Source organism: Leptonychotes weddellii, chromosome 1 (assembly GCF_054177405.1).
Source record: "Leptonychotes weddellii isolate Sample4059 chromosome 1, ASM5417740v2, whole genome shotgun sequence".
In the NCBI taxonomy this organism is placed as follows: domain Eukaryota; kingdom Metazoa; phylum Chordata; class Mammalia; order Carnivora; family Phocidae; genus Leptonychotes; species Leptonychotes weddellii.
The window spans coordinates 132677403-132698581 of NC_138369.1; the positions used below are offsets into that span (position 1 = coordinate 132677403).

Below are 21179 nucleotides of genomic sequence, written 5' to 3' on the forward strand. Positions count from 1 at the left end.
TGCCTACTGATGGCATTTCCTCAGTGGCCCTGATAAGCCTGTGCTTCCGTATTTGCTCAGCACTCACCTTGCTCGGACATGGAGTGGCTGGAGTGGGTGGTTTGAATGTAGCAGTGAGAGAGGAGGCCACCCCTTCGGGATGACTTGAAAAGAACAGATAAGAGAAGAGAGTTGTTAAAGCAGTGGTTCTTAAACTTAAGAATCACTAGGGCTTGTTAAAACTCAGTTGCTGGCTCCACCTCCAGAGTTTCTGATTTAATTGGTTTTGGGTAGGCCTGAGAATTTGTATGCCCAAAAAGCTCTCAAGTGATGTGATGCTGCTGATCTGTGGGCCACACTTTGAGAACCTCTTTTTAGATGAAGGAGGTTTACATGAAGGAGAGAGAGAGCAGAAGACCTTGCTTTCAATGTGATCTTTCTTTTGGCTGAAATTTGACCTTTTAAAATAGAATTATGACATGTCCTAAAATATTTGGCTGTGGAATGCCAATCTTTTTTGTAGAAAATTATTCTATAAAAATCTTTTCTTAATAAATAGACGGAGTGGGATCAACAGCTTTAAATGGAAGGAGTTTTGTGTTCTTTTTTTTTTTTTTAAAGATTTTATTTATTTATTTGACAGAGAGAGAGATAGCAAGAGAGGGAACACAAGCAGGGGGAGTGGGAGAGGGAGAAGCAAACTTCCTGCCGAGCAGGGAGCCCGATGCAGGGCTGGATCCCACGACCCTGGGATCATGACCTGAGCCGAAGGCAGACGCTTAATGACTGAGCCACCCAGGCACCCCAGGAGTTTTGTGTTCTTAAAATAACATTTTTCCCTGATGATATAAGTAACGTATTACATTGTAGAAAATTTGAGAAATTCAGGAAAACGTAAAGACTAATCTGAGCACTCAGAGATAATCACTCTTATCATTCTTATCAGTTGGATCATTTGAACAGAAATTTAAAAAAAAAAAAAGATAAGGAATTACCTCTTAAGATAGAAACAAAACTTAATCTACAATGTCAAGAAGGTCAATGGCCTGCGTCTGGTTTCAGGCCTGTGTTCTGGGGTTGTTGTCTTACAGGAAAAGAGAACTAACTTTTATTGGAAGTCTGCCATGCGTAGGCCCTTTGCATATATTTCCCTATATGAATCCTCACAACCCTAGAAGGCTGTATCATCACTACTTAATAGATGAGAGGACTGAAGGTCAGAGTGGTCACAGCTAGTAAGTGGCATTGACAGTATGGTGTTGAATCCAGGTTCTTGACTTACGAGTGCCTGAATTTCACACAGTAGAGGCTGCCACAGCCTCTATGTGGAGATCACGGTGGGCTTGGCAGAGATACAATGACCTCCTTAAAGAGAGGAAAAAGAGCAGAGAACTCCATACTGGGCTATGGAACTCCTTACCTTTCAAGAGCCTCTGGGAGAGATGCCGTGGGGAAATCACTGTCACTGGAGTAGTAATATGCAAGAAGAGATGAGAAAAACCACTCCCAAGATACCTTCTTAGAATCCCTAGGTCCGTGGGGCATGAAAAACAGGCAGGACTGGGGATGAGACCAACACAAATGATAAATGTATCCACTGTTTCTGTAAGCTGATAAACAGATTCTTGGGGAGAGTAGTTTATCCTAAGTGGTTAGAGTTCATTTAGAAGAACTGGTAACATAAAGAAATGCAGGCCACAAGTAAAGATCCCTGGACTTGAGCAAATGAGGTCACTTTCAGAGTGAGTCACTATGGCTGACTGTCCTGAGAATTTTGATGACAAGAGGAGAGTACATGGAGGGGGCAGAAGTTGTTACGGAGAGCTCTTGGATGAGGAAAGGGGTGTGTGTGATTGTTGGTTAGAATAAGATAACCCCAAGTGTATTTGTAGGCAAAGAACCAAGGCCAGTAGGAAATGAGTAAAGTGAAGCCTTATGAAGTGAGACGATCACTGAGCAGATGCAACAGGAGTGACATCAGGTGTACGGAAGAAGGACTACCTTTAGAAAGGAAAGGAAGGGCAGCTTGACCTCTGGAGAGAGAGAGAAAGTCATTAAAATGTGGGGGATGGTCCAAGTATAAGGCAGGAAGCTGAGGGACCTCATACCTGTCTTGATTTCAGCAAATCAAAATTCTAGAGGCAGAAGGGAGCTTGAGAATGATGTCAGTGCTTCTTGACCTTCTCTGACCACAGCCCACCTCCCTAACTTGGTCCCACTTTCCAGTGAGTTAATAGAACCAGGGAGGAGAAAAATGAGAATGACAGCAAATTTTAGTAACCCTTGATAATTCACTTAGTACTGGTAAACGACCCACCGTTGAACTTAAAGATGAAAGTTCTTGAAACTGAACACTAGATCGGTTACTGGCCATCCTCCCCGCAGAACCTCTAAGCATACCCTGTAGTAGGCCACAGGCCACACTGGGAGTCTCTGATCTATGCCACTCACCTCCCTATCCCCCTCACAGCTGAGGGAAGTAAGGCCTAGAAAGACTTCAGCACAGTCACACACAGCTTGTTGGTGGCAGATCCTGGACTAGACATAGGTCTCTCGATTCCATGCCTGGGGCTGGTTCCTCTTCCTCAACCAAGATGATGTCATCAGCCGAGAGTTCACGGGGAGGGGAAGACATGAGAAGCTGGCAATGTTTAAACTGCTCTAGAGGAGGGAAGTGGGCTTGATAGATCAGTCAAGGGAAGCCATGTTGGGGAGCGCTATTTGAGTGAGGTCAGTTGCCCGGCTGTGCAGTCAGCACTAGCAGCATGGGGCCAGAAGCGAAAGCCAAGATGGTAAGAGTTCAAGTGCATGGGATTCTAGGAAGCTCCAAAGGATGTCGCTGAAATGACTAGCCAGTCAAGTTAGAGGGGACTGGTAGTATGGGAAAAGGTGAAAGGACTGTGTGACGATGGGTCGCCAGAGGGTAAAGGATGAGTTCTGTAAGAGTGGAGAGGGGCTGGTGAGGGACGGGAAGCAGTTACAGGCAAGCTTCAGGCACCACGGGTGATGCTGGCTGCAGGGAAGGAGAGGCACAGGGCTCTGCAGGAGGGGGAGGGGCTGTGCCATTTCTGTCACGGGAGAGACGTCTTAAAGAATATGCCCTGGGTTTTCCTCAGAAATGAAGATAAATAGGCCTTTGGTGGTCTAGTCTCCAAATGTGTACTTTTGTTTCCTATGGGATTTAAGGCAAAAGAAGGGACTTAATTATAATAATTTATTATGACAGTCTCTTGATTGTCATCTATTAGACATGTCACATGTACTATTGCTTCATTTAACCTCACAACTTTATGGAATAGGTATTTCTGTCCTTAGCTCACAGAGGAGGAGCCTGGGCCCAGAGGCTCTGGAAATACGCTCATTCATGCTGAAGTCCATCTGACCCTCAAAGCTCGTATTTAAGGAAACTTAACTCTGAGAACTATAGTTCTCAAAAGGTTGTTGAGAATCCTCAATAGTCAACTCCAGTTGGGTGTCCTGCACTAGTATTAAGGAGCTTGTTAAAAACACGGTTTGCGCTTGCTTTGCACTAGACCGAAGGACAGTATCTGGGAGTGGGATCCAGGAATCTGTATTGTTAATGAGCTCCTTAACATGATCAAGGCAGACTTCACTCCACTGAGGTTCAGAGATAGCTTATTAGGAGTCTTTTGAGGCTTAGCTACTTTCTCCATGTCTCTTCTTTTATTGCCTGATTCCCCACTAGGTGAACAGCAGAAAACCCTGACATCCCCATGGGACGAGAGGGCCAGGGAGAAGCTCAGAGGCTATGTTTTCCACGCCCATCACAACAGTTCCATTACATCAGGGAAAGGCGGGGCCCTGGGGAAAAGGGTGTGGCAACTAAGAAGAGAGCAGGTGGGTTAATCTCTGGAGTATGGAAAATTTGACAGGAAAGCTAATGGAAGCTCTGGAAGGGTCTCTAGGGAGTTATCTGTGCAGAGGGTCTCGTTCGTTAAAATAAAAGTCATTTGGGGGACAAGGAGTAAGCCCAACTTTCCCTTTGTCTACTATGGAATTGGGGGAGTAGGGGAAGGAAGTGGCCAGGATTCAGTTACAGGGGTGGGGAGCAGGTAGGGTTGTTCCCAGTGGAATCAGATGCCCCAGGCCTTAGAGGCAGAGACTAGTCTGGAGTGGGTTTTGAAGTATGGAGCCAAGTTGGAAAGAAATAAAGCAAGGAGTTACCACTGTGGAAGGTGTGTTTTGTTTCGTTTTGTTTTACTTTGCTTCATCACAGAAATAAAGGAGAGTCTGGGGACTCAGTGATTTGGCAGGAAGAGCACAGGCTTGGGCATCAGAGAGGCATCTCTGTCCATCACCAGCTATGGGACCTTGAACTGGGAAGCCAACCTCTGTGCACCTAGCTTCTTCATCTAATTCCCACATCAAGAGATTGCTCTTAGGATTAGGTAGCTTAGGTAAAGTGACTGACACATGCGTAGTAAGCAGGGCATTATGTGTGCGGATGGTGGCACATGAAGGGAGCTGGGGGAGGCATCGGTTAGCAAGAGGGCGAGGAAGGTGCTGAGCACGTGGAGGGTCTGGAGTGCTGGCCACCTGAAGGTGTGGCTGCTGGGTGAGCTGCTCTAAGTTTGCATCTGCTTTCCTCCAGGCTAGGCCGTGATGCCCTGTCAGGGCTGCAGCTCCAGACATTTCTGAGGGCTCAGGGGCAACCACTTCTTGTGCTGAAGTGTGTTTCACACCAGAGCCACCGGGTCCAGATGGCCACTCAGCTGTTGGCCTCAGCAAATCCCCGACCCTTTGCAGCAGGGGCCAGAATGCCTGTCTTCTGCCCCTCTTACTGCGCCTGAAGAAGCCTCAGAGAGGCAGAGCCCTGCTGCTATAGAGGTGGCCACAGGGCTTGAGGAAGGCAGGAGGAGGTGAAAGTGTCAGCGGGGGGCTGAGGCAGGCACTTCCTGCCCTGAAACATGCAAATACATTTCCTGCATGCATGGATAGACAGAAACCTTGGGAGACAGTTACCTCAAAACAGAAATTCACGAACAAAACCAACGAAATGCTTTTGTTTTTAATTTGCGCTCACAGGGGTGGAGGGGAGGGGATTGTGTGCTTCACACTAGCTGCACCTGGGGTACTGGAGTGACATGTCTACGGGTTCCTTGTGCTGCCTTTTTACATGATTTTCTTTGTCCTGAAAGGAGATGGTATTTCCTTTCTCCCTCTCTGCCTTCACTGCACCCCTTAGAGATTCCCCCTACTTAGGGAAAATCCCAACACTTATTGAGATAAGGAGAAGAGTTGAAAGGATCCACTGGGATCTACTTCAGCTTTTTGCATTTCTTGCCTCCCTCTCACTAGTTCCTCCCCGCAAGGGCTGGTGTACCAGCTAGAAGGTTCTTCCGTCTCCTTCCCTTTACCAGTAGTTCTGCCCATTGACCTCAGCATCTACATCCTTTTTTGTTTGTTTTCCTTTTTCTACTCTGAGCAGGGAGCCCTGAGCTTCCCTGGCAGCCCCCTTGAAGTCTTTTGCGTCTGCATCTTCTATATTTGGCCTGTGGCTGAAGGCCTTGTTGGCCTGGGACCTGAGATTTCATGGCCTACTAATATCCATGTATCTACCTACATCTTAGGTGAACCTGGGAATGGCAGGATGATGCAATGTTTTCAAGACTGGGAAGTCAGGTATTATAGGTATACTTTCCTGGCGTACATTCCCAGCCCCTTGCCAGATGACTGATGGGTTACTGCTCCTTTAACTCTGACTCCTATGCAAGATAGGTTAGAAACTGGCCTCTTAGCAAGGCCACTGGGCAGAGAGAAGTGAAGTGGAGGGTGTGGGGCTTGTCCTGGCTGAGGGTCTGCATTTCTCCTTTTTCCCCTGCAGCCCTGGCCCGCCACCGCTACCTGAAGCAGGCTCGGGCCTTAGGCCCTCAGATGATGGAAAAACCCCTATACTGGGGGGCGGACAGGAGCTCCCAGGTTTCATCTTATCCAATGAACCCGCTGCTGCAGCGAGGTAAACCTTGCCAGAAATTTGGGGTGGGAGAGGGCAGAGGGCAGGGGTAGGCGCAAGGGCTATATCGGGGCCTTCATGGCCAATATAGTGGGTATCTGTGATTGAGGATGGGGACGGGATGGATGCAAGCTGATTAATGTGGCATTTTGGTGCCCTGGTTCTGAGGAGCATGTTTTGGGCCAGCAGTTCTGCATGTTCTGATCCTTGTTTCTTTTCAGATTTGTCCCTGCGATCCAGCCTCCCACAGATGCCAATGACCCAGACCGCCGCTCACCCTCCCATCGCCAATGGTGTCTTAGAGTATTTGGAGAAAGAGCTGCAGAACCTCAATCCAGCCCAGCCTCTGCCCCCTGACCTTAAAGCCATATCTGGCCAAGCCTGCAGCATGCTGTCCTCCCTGGGCTCTGAGGTTGTGGAGCGCAGAATCATCCACCTGCCCCCACTGATCAGAGACCTGCCGTCCTCACAGAGGACCGGCAACTCCTCCCGCCAGGAGTGGCTCACCGCAATTCCCCCTGGACCCTGGGATCCGAGGGAGGGGAGAAGGCAGGCCCACTACTCTGATTTCCACCAGGAGCTTCAGGACCGGGAGCCTAAGCGCTGGGCATTGGAGGGACGGGAGCTGAACCGGCTTCAGAGGGGAAGGCACCACCGCTCCCGGCTGCACGGGTCACCCGCGCCCTGGTCAGACAGGGACAGCCTCAGTGACGGCCCCTCATCAAGCGAGGCCCGCTGGCGGCCCGACCACGCACCTCTCCGGAGCCGCTATCCAGACCGACCCCGCAGGCCCAGCCCCCGGGACAATGCCCAGAGGCACCCGCGGCGCAGGCACCGCAGCTATTCCCCTCCCTTGCCTTCTGGCCTCAGTTCCTGGAGCTCTGAGGAGGATGAGAAGGAGAGGCGGCCCCGGAGCTGGGGAACCCACCGCCGCCGCAGCTCATACTCCTCAAACTGGCCTGAGGAGAAGCCACCCAGCTACCGGTCCCTGGATGTCATGCCAGGCAAGAATGGCAGGAAGAAAGGGAGTGTGGAGAGGCGCTCGGTGAGCCTGGGGCATCCTGCTGAGGGTCGGGTGTGGGCAGAGCGGGGCTCGGCCCCAGCTGACACAGGCCACCCCACAGGCCACCGATGAGGGTATCTCCTCCTTGAGCTTGCCTGGTGGGCGTGGTGAGACCTCTTGTCAGAGCTAGAAGGGGCCCAGTGCGTGCAGAGGGCGGAGGAGGGCTTGATGCTTGACGCTTAAAAAAGGGCCTTCTCATCCCCAGACCAACACCCCTCACAGTCTCGTGAGGCAGGGTTCCCCCATTTCACAGATGAAGGAGCGAGGCTCAGAATAATTCAGCGCCTGTGTGTAGCGGAGCTAAGACTTAAATGCAGGTTTCGTGGCTAAGGCTTTACTTCCTGTCATAGCTGCCTGCCTTTACTTAGCAACCCTATTTCCATACCCTAAATTAGACTGTACAGCCTGACAGAGGACTTTTGTGCCACTTTTGGGGGCTGCAAGTCAGTGTGCAAGGCCTTGTATTCGAGGATGAGGTCCTGGGAGACCCCCGGAAAGAATCCTTAAACTGATTAAAACAAAACAAAACAAAACAAAAAAACCTCATATCCCAAGTCAAAACTTTAGCGTTCTGGAACAGGCAGGGCGCTAATGGGTGCCAGTCATAGCTTACTAGCCTAAAAGGGGCACAAAGAGGGATGATAGGCCTTTTAGGCCTTAAATTTTTTTTTAAAGATGTGACTTAAAAAACCATTTTATAATTGATATACTGAAACGATGGTATTCCCTTATGTCACTTTGCAAAGTTATGCTGCCATCAGTCAAAAATATTCATGAACTCCCTTCAGAGCCAACTTAAATGAAAATCTATTTCTCTATTTGACCAAAGTCCTTTTCTGTTTTGCTTCCTTTGAGGTAAAGGGATATGTAGTAGGCTCTGAGGGAAGTTCCCAGAGTAGAGAATATTGTAGGAAGAATTTTAGTCTCCCATATACTTCCAAGGATATTTGGAAATGCAAGTTCTGCTGTGATTGGTTTAAAAACCAATCACAGGCATGGAGTATGCAAAGAAACAGGCACCTTATGGGAACTATAGTGCTAGCCTTTCTAGAAAAGAGCCTTGGTGAGAGAGTAATTCATGAGGAAGGTAGCAAAGGCCTGCAGGCAGTTCTAAATAATGGCAATCCTCAATAAATGTCCCAGGAGAGAGGCAAAAACCAGTAACAACGAAACTTAGTAGTATCTTACTAACTGGTACCTAACTATGGACATTGATGCCATATCCCATTTAACTCTCACAACACCTTTGAGGTTTGTGCTGTTATCTTCATTTTATAGTGGATACAACTCTTTCTTCTGTGTTACCAGTAGGAAAATTACATCCTGAAAGAACACCTGGAACCAGTTAAAGCCAGGACAACTGCTGCTACTTTAGTCAGAGAGGGACTAAACTGTCTCTTACCTTCATTTTAACAGAAAAGAATGTTATTTGAAGGGCAGTTTTTGGCCCCAAATCCAAACCCTATTTTCTTTGAGGTTTTTCTTCATTTTCTTCTCTTTAAGTGAAATTATGTGGTTTCTTGTAAGTGAGAAGAGGGTAAAAGGAACACCAGTTATGTTCCAGACATTGGGGTAAGCCTTTTCCATACCTTACTTATTTAATCTTTGGAACAACAGGTGAGGCTCAGTGAGATTGGGTATCTCGAAGTCACAAAGCCAATAGGCAGTGAAGCCAGAATTTCAGCATGGATAGCCCTCTGACTCTCAAGCCTTTACCCTTTCAGTAACTTCATGCTGCCTCATTTGAAAGAAACAAGAATCATTTGGGGCAATGATGTTTTCCTGCTATTTCTTCCTGGTAACTTTATTTCTTCCTCATTTTCTGAAAGTATCACAGCTTCCTTTATCATTAAGATGTACACACCACTAATTCTACCACAAGCAAACCAAATTTTCTATTGTAAAGTTGCTCATGAGACGCAAAGATTTCACTCAAGATAATTTTGAAAGCCTTCATTGATATGGATTTCTCTAAGCTTATCTCCCAAAGAGTTATCACTTTATTACATTCAACTATCTACTCATATTCTGAGTGACTACAGACCCAGAGCCATGGCTGGCTTTAGATTGGTTTGAAGGGCACAGTGTTTTGTTTATAGTTTGAATTTTGAATGCCTTCAGTGAAGCAAAAGTCTCCAGGGCCAAAATCTTACTTTTTGCTGCTCTCCTCGGTGGGACTGGATGCTTCCCACACAATTTTCTAACCTCTGAAGTTTTCAGAACTTGAAGTTAACTTCAGAACTTATAATACAATTGGGCCACTAGATGGCAATCTTTGATGATGTATAACAAGGTTTCTGTTTGCTCCTGGAGTTAATAAATGTTATCACTATTTTCTTAAATCAAGCTTTCAGCAGCTACAGCTTTGCCATAACTTTTTATGAAATACTTATTAAAAATACTTTATTAAATATTCAGAGCAGTATACATTTATCAAAAAACCTTTTGGCTTACATGGAACCTTGTCTCTGAAGAATAATGTTTAACAAATAGTTACCGAGGAACAAGGGCTTCCATCCAAAATAGGTAGGAACTGTTCTCTGCAGAGTGCCCACGAGAAAATGGGGCTTATGTTGAGGAATCTCCCATTTGACTACAGAATCAGGATTCCAGCAGAGATCTGACCTTAGGTCTGGTGTTTTTTTCACTCCATCAAAGGCTACAACCTCAGAAATAAAAGAAACTGTAATGTCAAGTTTTAAACTCCTGTAGTTTCAGACTGGGTTGCCCCTGTGTTCCTGACCTCCTTCAAATGGATTATCTTTCTTTCCAATCTTGCCCTACGAGAAAGGGCTTCGCAAGACATTTCTGGTTTGTTGCAAACTTGGCCTATACCCACCTGTTCTAATACAAGAGAAAACTACTGCATTCCTTCTTCTCCAAGTTAAACTCAAACTTTTGGTAGAGAATCCAAGATTTTTTTTTCATTTTTCCTGACTTGATTTAATACAAAAAATTTTTTTTTTTGCTCAGTATACTTAATCTTCTACTTTTAATACAATGCCTATTCCTTGATCATATCTAGGTTTTTCTTCAGCAAGCCCTGCATAAGTTCCTTTTGTCCCCTTTCATTCCCTTCTTTTGTATCAGAGAATATTCATCCCATAGCAATTTGATTAGAAGCCATGCCCCCTAAAACTCACTTTCCTGATAAACACATTTTTTTTATAGTAACATGAATGTATATACATATACAATGCATTTAACAGTATGTTTGGGACAAATACCTTGTTTTGGCATTTCAAATAGGATAAGAAAGGTCACATTCATGGACTACAGCTATAGATATTCAAAACTTAGATAGAAATGATCCCCTACAATACATAGTTAGAGAAATATGAGAAATCTAGACAGTCCTTGTCCTGACAGAACAAGTTGAAAAAGCCAAAAGATCAAGTGTACTAACTTCTGAAGAAAAGGCACTGAGTTTGGTCAGAAAGAGATAATGATCTTTGAAAAATAACTTAGAGAAGTACTAAGGTATGAAGCTCAACTTTTTAGAAAAGGGCTGAGAAGGAATGGTTCAGGAGACTATGAATAGGAAAAGAAGAACTGGGCCATGTCTTCATGAACAAATGGTAGGGAGATGGGCTGATGAATGGACAGGGTACTTTTTTTCAGTCTAAGGGAGACTCGAAGGTGTTAAAATCAGCAGGTGGCAAAGTGAATGAGACTGTAAGAAATTTTCAAACATTAAAGGTATTTGAGGGAGGCTCTATATGAAAGAAGAGAAGCCTAAGCCTGGGGAAGGGACTGGCTTCATGAGGAGTCAAGAAGTATTTTTTAGATTCAGTTATGCTGCCCCAGCATCCACCACTCACCTAGGATTTGCATCCAAATCAAGTGCACCTTGTATGTTGTATGCATAGACAATAGATCCCAGCTGACCGGATTCTTTTGTGTTCTATCCCCCAGGAGAGAGGCAGCTCCCATAGTGGAAGGAGTGTGGTCATTTAGCCACCGGGTACAGCACTACTTCTTTGGCTACTTCTCAGCTCCCTTGCATCATCAGCATCTCCCAGATTTCCAGCTGACTTGGGAGGGACACTGCAAGTCCCTATCTTACAGTTTTGGCTTAGATTCTGAGAACAAAATAGAAAAATATTAAAAACAAGAGTTGGAGGACTTAATGACTGTCGTGTTAGCCTTGGCTCACACTCTATACATTTGGAGTATCTGACTTGTAATGGACCCTAACTGGTATGTGACCTCTCAGGAACTTAGTAGCCTGAGTCTTCAACTAGGTGACAGAGCTCAGAACTATGGCCATTCTCAAAGTGAGAACTCAGGAATCTTTAAGAAGAAATCAAACATGTTTCAGGTGCAGGAAATTTATTGAATGTGGAAACTTCCATGGGAACTTGTCTCTATCTCTATAGCATATCTCCATTTTAGGAGTCCACCTTGCTGCACCCATTCCCAGTCCTGAGTGCTCCTGAGGGTCAAGTCAGAGACGGCACAGGGAATAGTCCAGCAATGTACTCTCTCATAGGTTATTTATGCAAGTGTAGAAAATCACTAAGAAGCAGTTTTGCACCAAACTTATGCCTGTCCCTTGTTTTCTTCTTGCTCTTTTTTTTTTTTTTTGCCTACATCTAATTTATATATCCTTATATATTATGTATCCATTAAAATCACTTTAAATGCTTCTTGAGAACAACACAGTATGTAAATAAATTAGAAAGGAAATGTACTGGCTTAAGGATTCTGTCCCAAATAAATATTTACTTTGGTGCACTTGACTGAACTGAGTTTTCTTCCCTACTAAAGCTCAGAGAAGAGCCAGGCTAACTTGGATAGTTTGGAGTCACCTTTTTCCTGGCACCACTCAGCCTTGTAGAGTTGAGATTTCCCAAGCAGAAGCATCCAGGTAGGTTTGGCCACTCAGAGAACACCAGGAGGAGAGGGCTATGCCCTTTCTACAGTAAGCTCTACCACTCCCTGCCATTTTCCCCAGTCCCTTTGATGGTTTCATGAATCCATTTCTGCTTGATGTAGAGATGGTTCTTGAGCAGATTGTTAGGAGATGGTCTGAAAGGAGGGGTTTGTGTGTGTTCCTCAACAGTATCTTTATGTATATGGCCTTAAGCTCAATTTAGATCCTGTTGTGTTGACACATTCATTTTCTTCCCCCAGCCTCATTAACTACATCTGGAGAAAATAGGTTAAATGTGTGCATCAGGCAAAGATTTCTTTCAGATTTTTGATGTCTGTAATGTAACTGGGTCTAAAATAGCAAAACAGAAACAAAAATAAAACATTTTAACAGATAAAGAAGACATAAAATTGAGTAGTGAGGGTCTTCTGGTCTGGACAAGATGGCATAGACCTTTTCCTTGCTCCTTCCCACTAAGCATAACTTTATAAACCCTGGAAATGGCACAAGAAACAGGCAAAGGAGAACTTTAAAGAATGCTAAGAAGAAGGCAAGGTGGTTTGGGGCCTCAGGGCATGAGGAATAACACAGAGGCAGGGTGTCTTGAATCCCCCAACCAAAAAAAAGCCACCCAGAGCTGACATTTTCCAACTTCCCACCTAGCAAGAGAAGGTAATAGCTCATTCTTCCCCCTGGATTTAGTGGGAGTCCCTCTGACCACCTCAGGCAATGGGGACCGTCTAGGAGCCCTGCCAAAAATAAGTGACCAGGGGAAGTACGTTCCTTCCCTGCTGGGCCAGAGACTCTTCCATGGAGAGATACTGTGGTGAGTAAGAAGAACCAGTAAGAGAGACTCAGGTAAAGCAAGTAACCCAGCTGAGAAAGCTCTTTGTTCCCAAGGGCGAGAGACTCTCCTCCCCAGCCCAGAGATAGTAGGTCTGACTATGGAACCAGGAAAAAGGACCTGTCACAGCTAGCAGCCTGGGCCTGGAAGCCATTTTGTCTCCATGAAACTGATGCTCTCCTCCCTGGCCCAGATTAACTAGGGTAGCAGGGGAACACCAAGAGAAAGATTTCTACACACCCCTCCCTCACCAAGTGATATCTGGCAACCCAGTCAGAGGAAATCCCTTCTAACCCCTCAGGCAGCACCGACAGAGACCGGAGTGAGCCCCACCAGCACCAAATACACCAAGCAGACCAGCATAACATCACAAACGTTCTGAAAATTAAACTACCATTGGAATCATGGCCTGCAAAAGTAGGCTAAAACTTGTATGTTGAACCTAATAGAGTAACTTCCTGTAAAATAAAATATTAAAATAGGACCCAAAGTATCCTAACATAATAGACAAAATGACCAGGATACAAACCAAGAACCAAGAAAATCACAACTTGAATGAAAAATGAAATCACCTGATGCCAACCTGATATGAATCAGATGTTGGAATTGTCTGATAAGAATTTGAAGACAGACATTATAAAAATACTACAACAATTACAAATTCTCTTAAAAAATAGAAAATCTCAAAAAATAGAAGTTATGCAAAAAAGGAAAGGAAATTATAAAACTGAAAAATACAACAGAAATTAAAAACTCACTAGATGGGCTCAACAGTAGAGTGGAAATGAGAGGATAGAATCAGTGAACATGAGGACAGAACAATAGAATTCACTCAACTTGAACAATAGAAAATAAACTGGAAAAAATGAACAGAGTCTCAGGGACCTGTGAGACTATAACAAAATATCTAATATTATTGGAGTCCCAGAAAGTAGAGGAGAAAAGTGGGTATGAATGAGTATTTGAAGAAATGGCTGGGAACCGCCTGTATTTGATGAAAGACACAAACCTAGAGATTGAATGAACCTAAAAGTTGAATGAACCCAAACAGGATAAACCTAAAGGATCCATGCCAAGATACATCATAATTAAACTTTTAAAAAAGGACAAAAACTCCTGAAAGCAGTCAGAGATAACAAGGCATTCTCTGCAAGGAAACACTAATTTAAGTGGATTTCTTATGTAAAACCATGAAGAAGGAAATGACAAAATGTTTTTTAAGTGCTGAAAGAAAATAACTCTTAACCATAATTATCTGGAAAAGCTATTTTTTAGGAATGAAGGGAAAATAAAAACATTCATAGATGAGTGAAAGTTGAGATTCTGTGACTAGCAGACCTATCCTGAAAAGACTGAAGTTCTTCAAACAAAGGAAATGACAAAAGGAAACTTACAGCATTAGGACTCAAGAAGAAACAATAGAAAGAACGGAAATATGAGTCCATACAATAGACAGTTCATTTCCTTATGAGTTTTATAAATCATATTGACTATTGAAACAAAAATTATAATACTAATACTAAAACAATGATATTTAAAGGTGGGAAAGGTAAAGAGACCTAAATGGAAGTGAAGTTTCTATACTTCATCTAAAGTGATAAATGTAAATACCAGTACATCGTTATAAGTAGCTCCCACAGCAACCACTACAAAAATTATACAGAGAGAAAAAAGAAAAAAAAAAAAATTATACAGAGAGACAAACTCAAAAGTATTAGCCATCAGAAAGGATGAATACCTACCATTTGCATCAACATGGATGGAACTGGAGGAGATTATGCTAAGTGAAATAAGCAGAGAAAGACAATTATCATATGGTTTCAATCATATGTGGAATATAAGGAATAGCGTGGAGGACCATAGGGGAAAGGAGGGAAAACTGAATGGGAAGAAGTTAGAGAGGGAGACAAACCATGAGAGACTCTGGACTCCAGGAAACAAACTGAGGGTTACAGAAGGGAAGGGGGTGGGGGAATGGGGTAACTGGGTGACGGGTATTAAGGAGGGCATGTGTTGTGATGAGCACTGGGTTTTATATGCAACTAATGAATTGTTGAACACTACATCAAAAACTAATGATGTACTATATGTTGCCTAACTAAACATAACAATAAAAAATAAAGTTTCTAAAAAAAAAGTGTTATAAATAAATCAAGATGGAATAACTTGATGCCCATGGATCAAACCGATTTTGAACTGCCCAACAGTTACAACTTTTTGTTCTAGATAACTCAGATTCTCGTCAAAGTCTCCTCTTACAATATGAATATCACAGGCCAGAGTCTTGAGATAGTCATAACTGTCTTTGGTGCAAAGGTTTCCAGTACAAAGAATGTGCTGAATCTTTCCTAGCATCAGGAGTTTTTTTAGCTGGCAAACTAATATGGGATATGCGGGTCTCCTAATACCAACACCAACATCCTGTCCCTGGGCTCCGCTCAGTCACCACAAGCGCTGCCACCTCAGGAAATTGGATTTTTAATTAAAAGCTCTCTGAAATGAAATCTCCAGACCCAGATAGTCTCACTGGAGAATTGTAGCACAACTTTAGAGGTATAATTAACACTAACTTTACACAATCCCTTCCAGAAGAGGAGGAAATACTCCCCATTCATTTAAGGAGGACAGTGCAAAGCCATTGCAAAAGTCATTACAAAAAAAGAAAACTATGAACAAACACCCCTCCCTAACTTAGATGCAAAAATCCTTAACAGAATATTACCAAATATTTTAATACATAAAAATAATTATACACCATGTACAAGTGGGAGTTGGTCCAGAAACGTAATCCTGGTTCCCAGCATAGTAAAAACAATCTTGGAAGACAAAATTGGAGGGCTTATACCTTCCAATTTTAAAATGTACTATAAAGCTATAGTTAAGAGAGTGTGGTACTGACATAATATAGACATATTGATCAGTGGAACAGAGCTGAGAGTCCAGAAATAAATCTTTACATTTATGGTAAATTGATTTTTTACTTTTTACAAAGCTGTTTAGGCCACAGTGAGGGAAGGATTGTCTTTTCTACAAATGGTGCTAGGTCATTTGGATAGCTACATGTAAAAAGATGGACTTAGACCCTTCATACATAAGCAAATAATTCAAAATGGATAATAGTCTAAATGTAAGAGTTAAAACTGTAAAACATTTAGAGAAAAAGAAGAAAACCTTTGTGTCCTTGGATTAAGTAAAGAGTTCTTAGATCTGACACCAATAGCATAATCCTTAAAAAAATTATAAATTAGACTTCATCAAAATTTAATTTTGACTTCAAAAGACACCATTAAGGAAATGGAAATACAAACCACAAACTTAGAGAATATACTCACAAATCCTTGATAAAAATACTTCTAACCATAATCTATAAAGAAATCATACAACTCAATAAGAAAAACAACATTTTTTAAAAATAGACAAGATTTGAATAGAGATTTCACAAAGGAAAACATAAAGATGGCTAATGAACACATGAAAAGATGTTCTATATAATATTATTGTCATTAGGAAAATACAAATTAAGGGGCGCCTGGTGGCTCAGTCGTTTGGTGTCTGCCTCCGGTTCAGGTCATGGTCCCAGGGTCCTGGGATCGAGCCCCGCATCGGGCTCCCTGCTCCACGGGGAAGCCTGCTTCTCCCTCTCCCACTCCCCCTGCTTGTGTTCCCTCTCTCGCTGTCTCTCTCTCTCTCAAATAAATAAATAAAATCTTAAAAAAAAAAAGGAAAATACAAATTAAAACCACAATGAGACACCACTTCAAACCCACTAGAATGACGATAATAAAAGAGGCAGGCAATAGTAAGTGGTAGCATAGATGTGGAGAAATGGAAATTTTTATAGTTGCTGATGGAAATGTGAAAGGATGTGGCTGCTTTGAAAGCCTTTTGGCGATTAAAAAACGTATATTAGACATAAATTTACCATACAACACAGAAATTCCACTTCTTGTTATTACCCAAGGGAAATCATCTACATAAAAACATATATGAATGTTCATAGGAGCTTATTTATAATAAAAAAAGTAGAAATTTCCATCAACTGGTGAACAGATGAACAAAATGTGGTATAGCCATACAATGGAATTCTATTCAGTAATAGAGAAAAACAGAGTACTGATACATATTACATGTTTGAACTTCAAAAATATTATGCTAAGTGAAAGAAGCCAGATACAAAAGACTACAAATCATATGATTCCATTTATATGAGATGTCCAGAAAAGGCAAATCTATATAGACAGTAAGTAAGTTAGTGGTTGCCTAGGACTGGGGTTGGAACAGGAATTGACTGCATATGGACAAGAGGTTTCTTTTTGGGGTGACGGAAATGTTCTAAAATTGGATTATGGTGATGGTTGCACAACTTTGTAAACTTACTAAAAATCATGAAACTGTATTGCCTATAATGGGTGAATTCTATGACATGTACTATACCTTAATAAAAATCTTAAGTATAGTAGGTCAAACATCATTACAAAATGTGTTCTCTGATATATAATGAGTGATAAAAAATCCTTTTAAAATGTGTTCATATGAATGCTAGTTTTAATTTAAAAATTTTTTCTTTTCTATCAGAAAAAGGGAAATTGAAGCAAAACTGGAAGAATCATTAAACTTCAAATATTTCACTTGAAGAGATCTTATTTTTGAAAAGAGCCCTCCTGTATTATGAAAAAAGACAAAGGAAAATGTTGAGTAGTTGGAGTCATTGTGTTTTAAAACCCCAGGTTTCAAATGCTAGCCATTCTCACATTCCCTGTAATCTCTGCTCAACTCTTGATTTAGTTTTTTTGTCAAAGTAACATAGTTCCCAGTTATATTTATTTTTAAAAACCCAAAGAAGATATAATTTTTATTCAAGGTTATTTTTCAACTTCTACAAAAAGGATACAAAGATACAGGCATCTTAAAAATCAAAAGCAGTTCCTGTCTCAATATCATGGAGGAGAGAGTTCATTTTAAGTTCAACTACATCAAGATATGAACTAGTCAGCACCCCCCACACACACCGCTCAAGCTCTCTAATAAATAAAATCTTAAAAAAAAGAAACTCAAGGGGCGCCTGGGTGGCTCAGTCGTTAAGCGTCTGCCTTCAGCTCAGGTTATGATCCCAGGGTCCTGGGATCAAGCCCCGCATTGGGCTCCCTGCTCGGCAGGAAGCCTGCTTCTCCCTCTCCCATTCCCCCTGCTTGTGTTCCCTCTGCCACTGTGTCTCTCTCTGTCAAATAAATAAATAAAATCTTAAAAAAAAAAAAGGAACCTCAAATTTACATATTTTATTTCTTATAGATGAGATATGTTAGTTTGTTTATATAAATGTATATTTTATCAGTTGTAACATTTATTTTACAATCATAATTCTCATAATTAGTATTGGTTTTATATTTAATGCAACTTCTCCATTCCTGTTATTTTTATTCATCTTTTCTTATCAGGACTTCATCATTGCATAGCTTTTGCAAGAGGTTCTCATAAAGGCAATTTTACTTGTTTGTTCATGTTTATGAAAGCTGTCAGGTCCCTACAATTTCAACCACATCTTGGTCTAATTTTTCTTTAGAATATTGTAGCAGTTGCCCCATTATATTTTGGTATTGAATTCTGATGTGGAAAAGACTGAGGACGGTCTGTGGGGATATTTTTTCTCTTCTCTGTAGATCAGTGGCTCTTAAAATATGGTGCCGGATCAGCAGCATCAACATCACATGGGAATTTGTTAAAATGCAAATTATCAGACCCCATTTTATGGCTACTGAATTAGGAACTTTGGGTATAGAGTCCAGGACTGTTTTAACAAACTATGAGATGTTTCTCATGCATACTAATGTTTGAGAACTGACTAAATATTTACTTTTTTTCTGCCTGGATACTTGAAGATATCTTACCTTGAAATTCAATGACCTAATCCACCAATCCAGGATATTTTAGAATTGAGAGCTCTCTGTCAAAATTTCCTGAATTCCTTTCAGTGTGCACTCTGGCTGGTCAAGGATGCAAAGCAAACAAATTAATCACTTGGCTGCTATGACTGAATGACATTATATCTCAGGATAGTTTTAATTTATACCTATTGTCCCAGTGTATTTATTACTAGTGCCTACTTTCACTTTCAAGACTGTCCTAGTTTGGATGATAGATTATATGGTCACCCTCTTTATGACCAGTGAGCCCAGTGGTTTTTAAAATATCCATGATCAAATGTGCTATGGACTCTGGAAGCTCTGAGAGGAGGTTCAGCATAGAGGCCCATAGGGTTTTGGAGCAAAATCATGCCTGTTTTAAATAGTAATTATCCTCATTTTGAGATATAGTTCTTGGCTTGCTACTGGGCTGTGGTAGAGACTGAATACTCATTTGACTATGGAACACCAGTTGCCCCACATGAATTGAATGTTTTATCTACCAAGCCATAGAATCAGTCATGTCAAGCAATACTCCTTTATCATGTGCTATATTTGGGACTCAGCTTGAGCAAGTGTAAATTGGATGAGCAGGTGGCTCTTAATCCTGGTGTGTCTATTCCCATTGCACTGCCATCCTGCTCTCATTCTTGGCTTAAGCCACATGCAGTGCTCTCTATGGCCAGAAGAAATCTGATCCTATTTTGTAGATGGTTTTGTATGACAGTTGGTGATGACTTCTGCAATGCAGCAGCCCCACCAAGTTCGTGGCCCTGCAAAAAAGGAAAGGTAATTCCATTCAGTGGGCAGAATCCTAAACATGACATCTCATTGCCCATTTGGCCCAAATGAAAGCTGGCCTAAGGAGCAGCTCTATAGTAATACATGGATAGAGGCTAATGATTTGACAGCACAGTCAGGGACATGAAAGGAATGATATGAAAATTGATAACAAGTTGGTCTGGAGAAAAAGGTATGTGAAGGGATCTCTCAGAATGAATTCAGAGTATTAGAATGTTTGTTTCCTATATAAATGCTTACCAAAGGGCCTTTATTCCATCGAGTTTTCTTTACCTAGGTAAACATGATGACCTTCCTATTTCAGCACTGGGGACCCTATGATCATTTATCTAATTCCAAATATCCCTGTGAGTCAAACCATTATAATTGCCTCACCAGCTCTTCTGTCTACTAAAGTAACCAGCCCAAGTTGTTTCTGATAATTTTGTGCTACTAACTAGTCTCTGCCACCCTGAGATATCATATACCTTACTGAAATCATAGAACCCATTTCAATATCGGTATTTGCCACCTTCATCTCTGACCTACAGAAGACAGCCACTACGGTGCTTTTCAAATATGTTGGTGCTACCTTCATTAATGCATTTCTCCATGTTATTTGTGACAGGCATGTCCTCAGGGCTGGGATGGCTGAGTAGGTAATACATGAAGGATCCACTCTATGCTGTTATCTCCCTAAATCTTTTTTTCTTTTAAAGATTCATTCATTTATCTCAGAGAGAGAGAGGGAGACAGATCGAGACAGAGCATGTGAGAGAGAGGGGGGAAGGGGGCCGATGAAGAGGGAGAGAATCTCCAGTACCACCACTGCCCAGGAGCCTGGTGCAGAGCTCAATCCCATGACCCTGAGACCACAACCTGAGCTGAAACTAAGAGTCAGATGCCCAACTAACTGAGCCATCCAGGCACCCCACTCTCTAATAAATCTTTTAATTCCTTCCTCTACAGAGGATTTCTGGTATCTCAACTCAGCAAAGCCAGAAGTGAATCCAATTTTCAGTCTACAAACAACAAAAAGAGAAAGTAATTAGAACTTTGTCAACTGTATGTGATAGCACATTGATTCCAGAGTCTCTGGTAAGTGCACCTATATAATAATTCCAGCCTAATTGAAATTTATCTTCCTCCACCCCTGATGTAGTACCCTCATAATTCAGTTCCATGTATATTCTGCCAGGTTTTTGCTAATAAACATTAGTGCAATTTTGTAACTTTTTTTTTTTTTTTTTTTTTGGCCATGCAGGACTCTTGCTCCTGATTTGACTTGGTAATTCCCTGGGTTTCTTTTTATTTTCTATATATCTGATACAGGGGGGTGGAGAAGCCTTTAGCTGAAACTACCAACAGGTGCAGCCAAAAATGTACTCCATAATGGCTGTCCCCCCTCGCCAAAGAACTGGAAAAAGAACAATGTAGCAGAACATGAAACATTTTGACAATACCCACCCTACTTCAGCCAAACACTAATGGAAAAACTGTCTCCTCCACTACAGTGTCTGTGGAACTGAGCAGGAAGTTGAACTTTCATTCCTCAACCAATTACAACTTGAGTGAAAAAAGACAATTAGCAGATGTCAGCGGGATGACTCAGATGTTGGAATTATCTGACAAGGACTGTAAAGCAGCAATCATAAAAATGTTTCAACTAGCAATTATGCTCTTGAGACAAATGAAAAAAAAACTAGAAAGTCTTAGCAAAGAAATAAAGCTATGAAAAAAGAACCAAAGAGGGGCGCCTGGAT

The 21179-nt window shown here is 42.2% G+C and overlaps 1 protein-coding gene and 1 long non-coding RNA gene across 2 annotated transcripts; one reads left to right on the top strand and one right to left on the bottom strand.

Moving 5' to 3' along the window:
- Positions 1 to 471: 471 nt before the first annotated feature.
- LOC145723819 (uncharacterized) lies at positions 472 to 21124 on the bottom strand. The gene is made up of 3 exons (XR_014149134.1): positions 18622 to 21124; positions 10838 to 11098; positions 472 to 3151 (listed from the first exon to the last, which is right to left on the bottom strand). It is a non-coding gene; the product is annotated as an uncharacterized LOC145723819 (long non-coding RNA).
- On the top strand, positions 3112 to 11758 carry ILDR1 (immunoglobulin like domain containing receptor 1). Its single transcript, XM_081833087.1, has 3 exons — positions 3112 to 5956; positions 6175 to 6998; positions 10932 to 11758. Exons 1-3 carry the CDS (start codon positions 5875 to 5877, stop codon positions 10971 to 10973), a joined length of 948 nt encoding a protein of 315 aa, XP_081689213.1. The 5' UTR covers positions 3112 to 5874; the 3' UTR covers positions 10974 to 11758.
- Positions 21125 to 21179: the final 55 nt, after the last annotated feature.

Excerpts from the sequence above, each read along its gene's own strand:
- ILDR1 (XM_081833087.1), top strand. The coding sequence starts at position 5,875 with ATGATGGAAAAACCCCTATACTGGGGGGCGGACAGGAGCTCCCAGGTT. Across the intron at positions 5,957-6,174 it reads GAACCCGCTGCTGCAGCGAG|ATTTGTCCCTGCGATCCAGC; the intron begins GTAAACCTTGCC and ends GTTTCTTTTCAG. Across the intron at positions 6,999-10,931 it reads GGAGTGTGGAGAGGCGCTCG|GAGAGAGGCAGCTCCCATAG; the intron begins GTGAGCCTGGGG and ends TCTATCCCCCAG.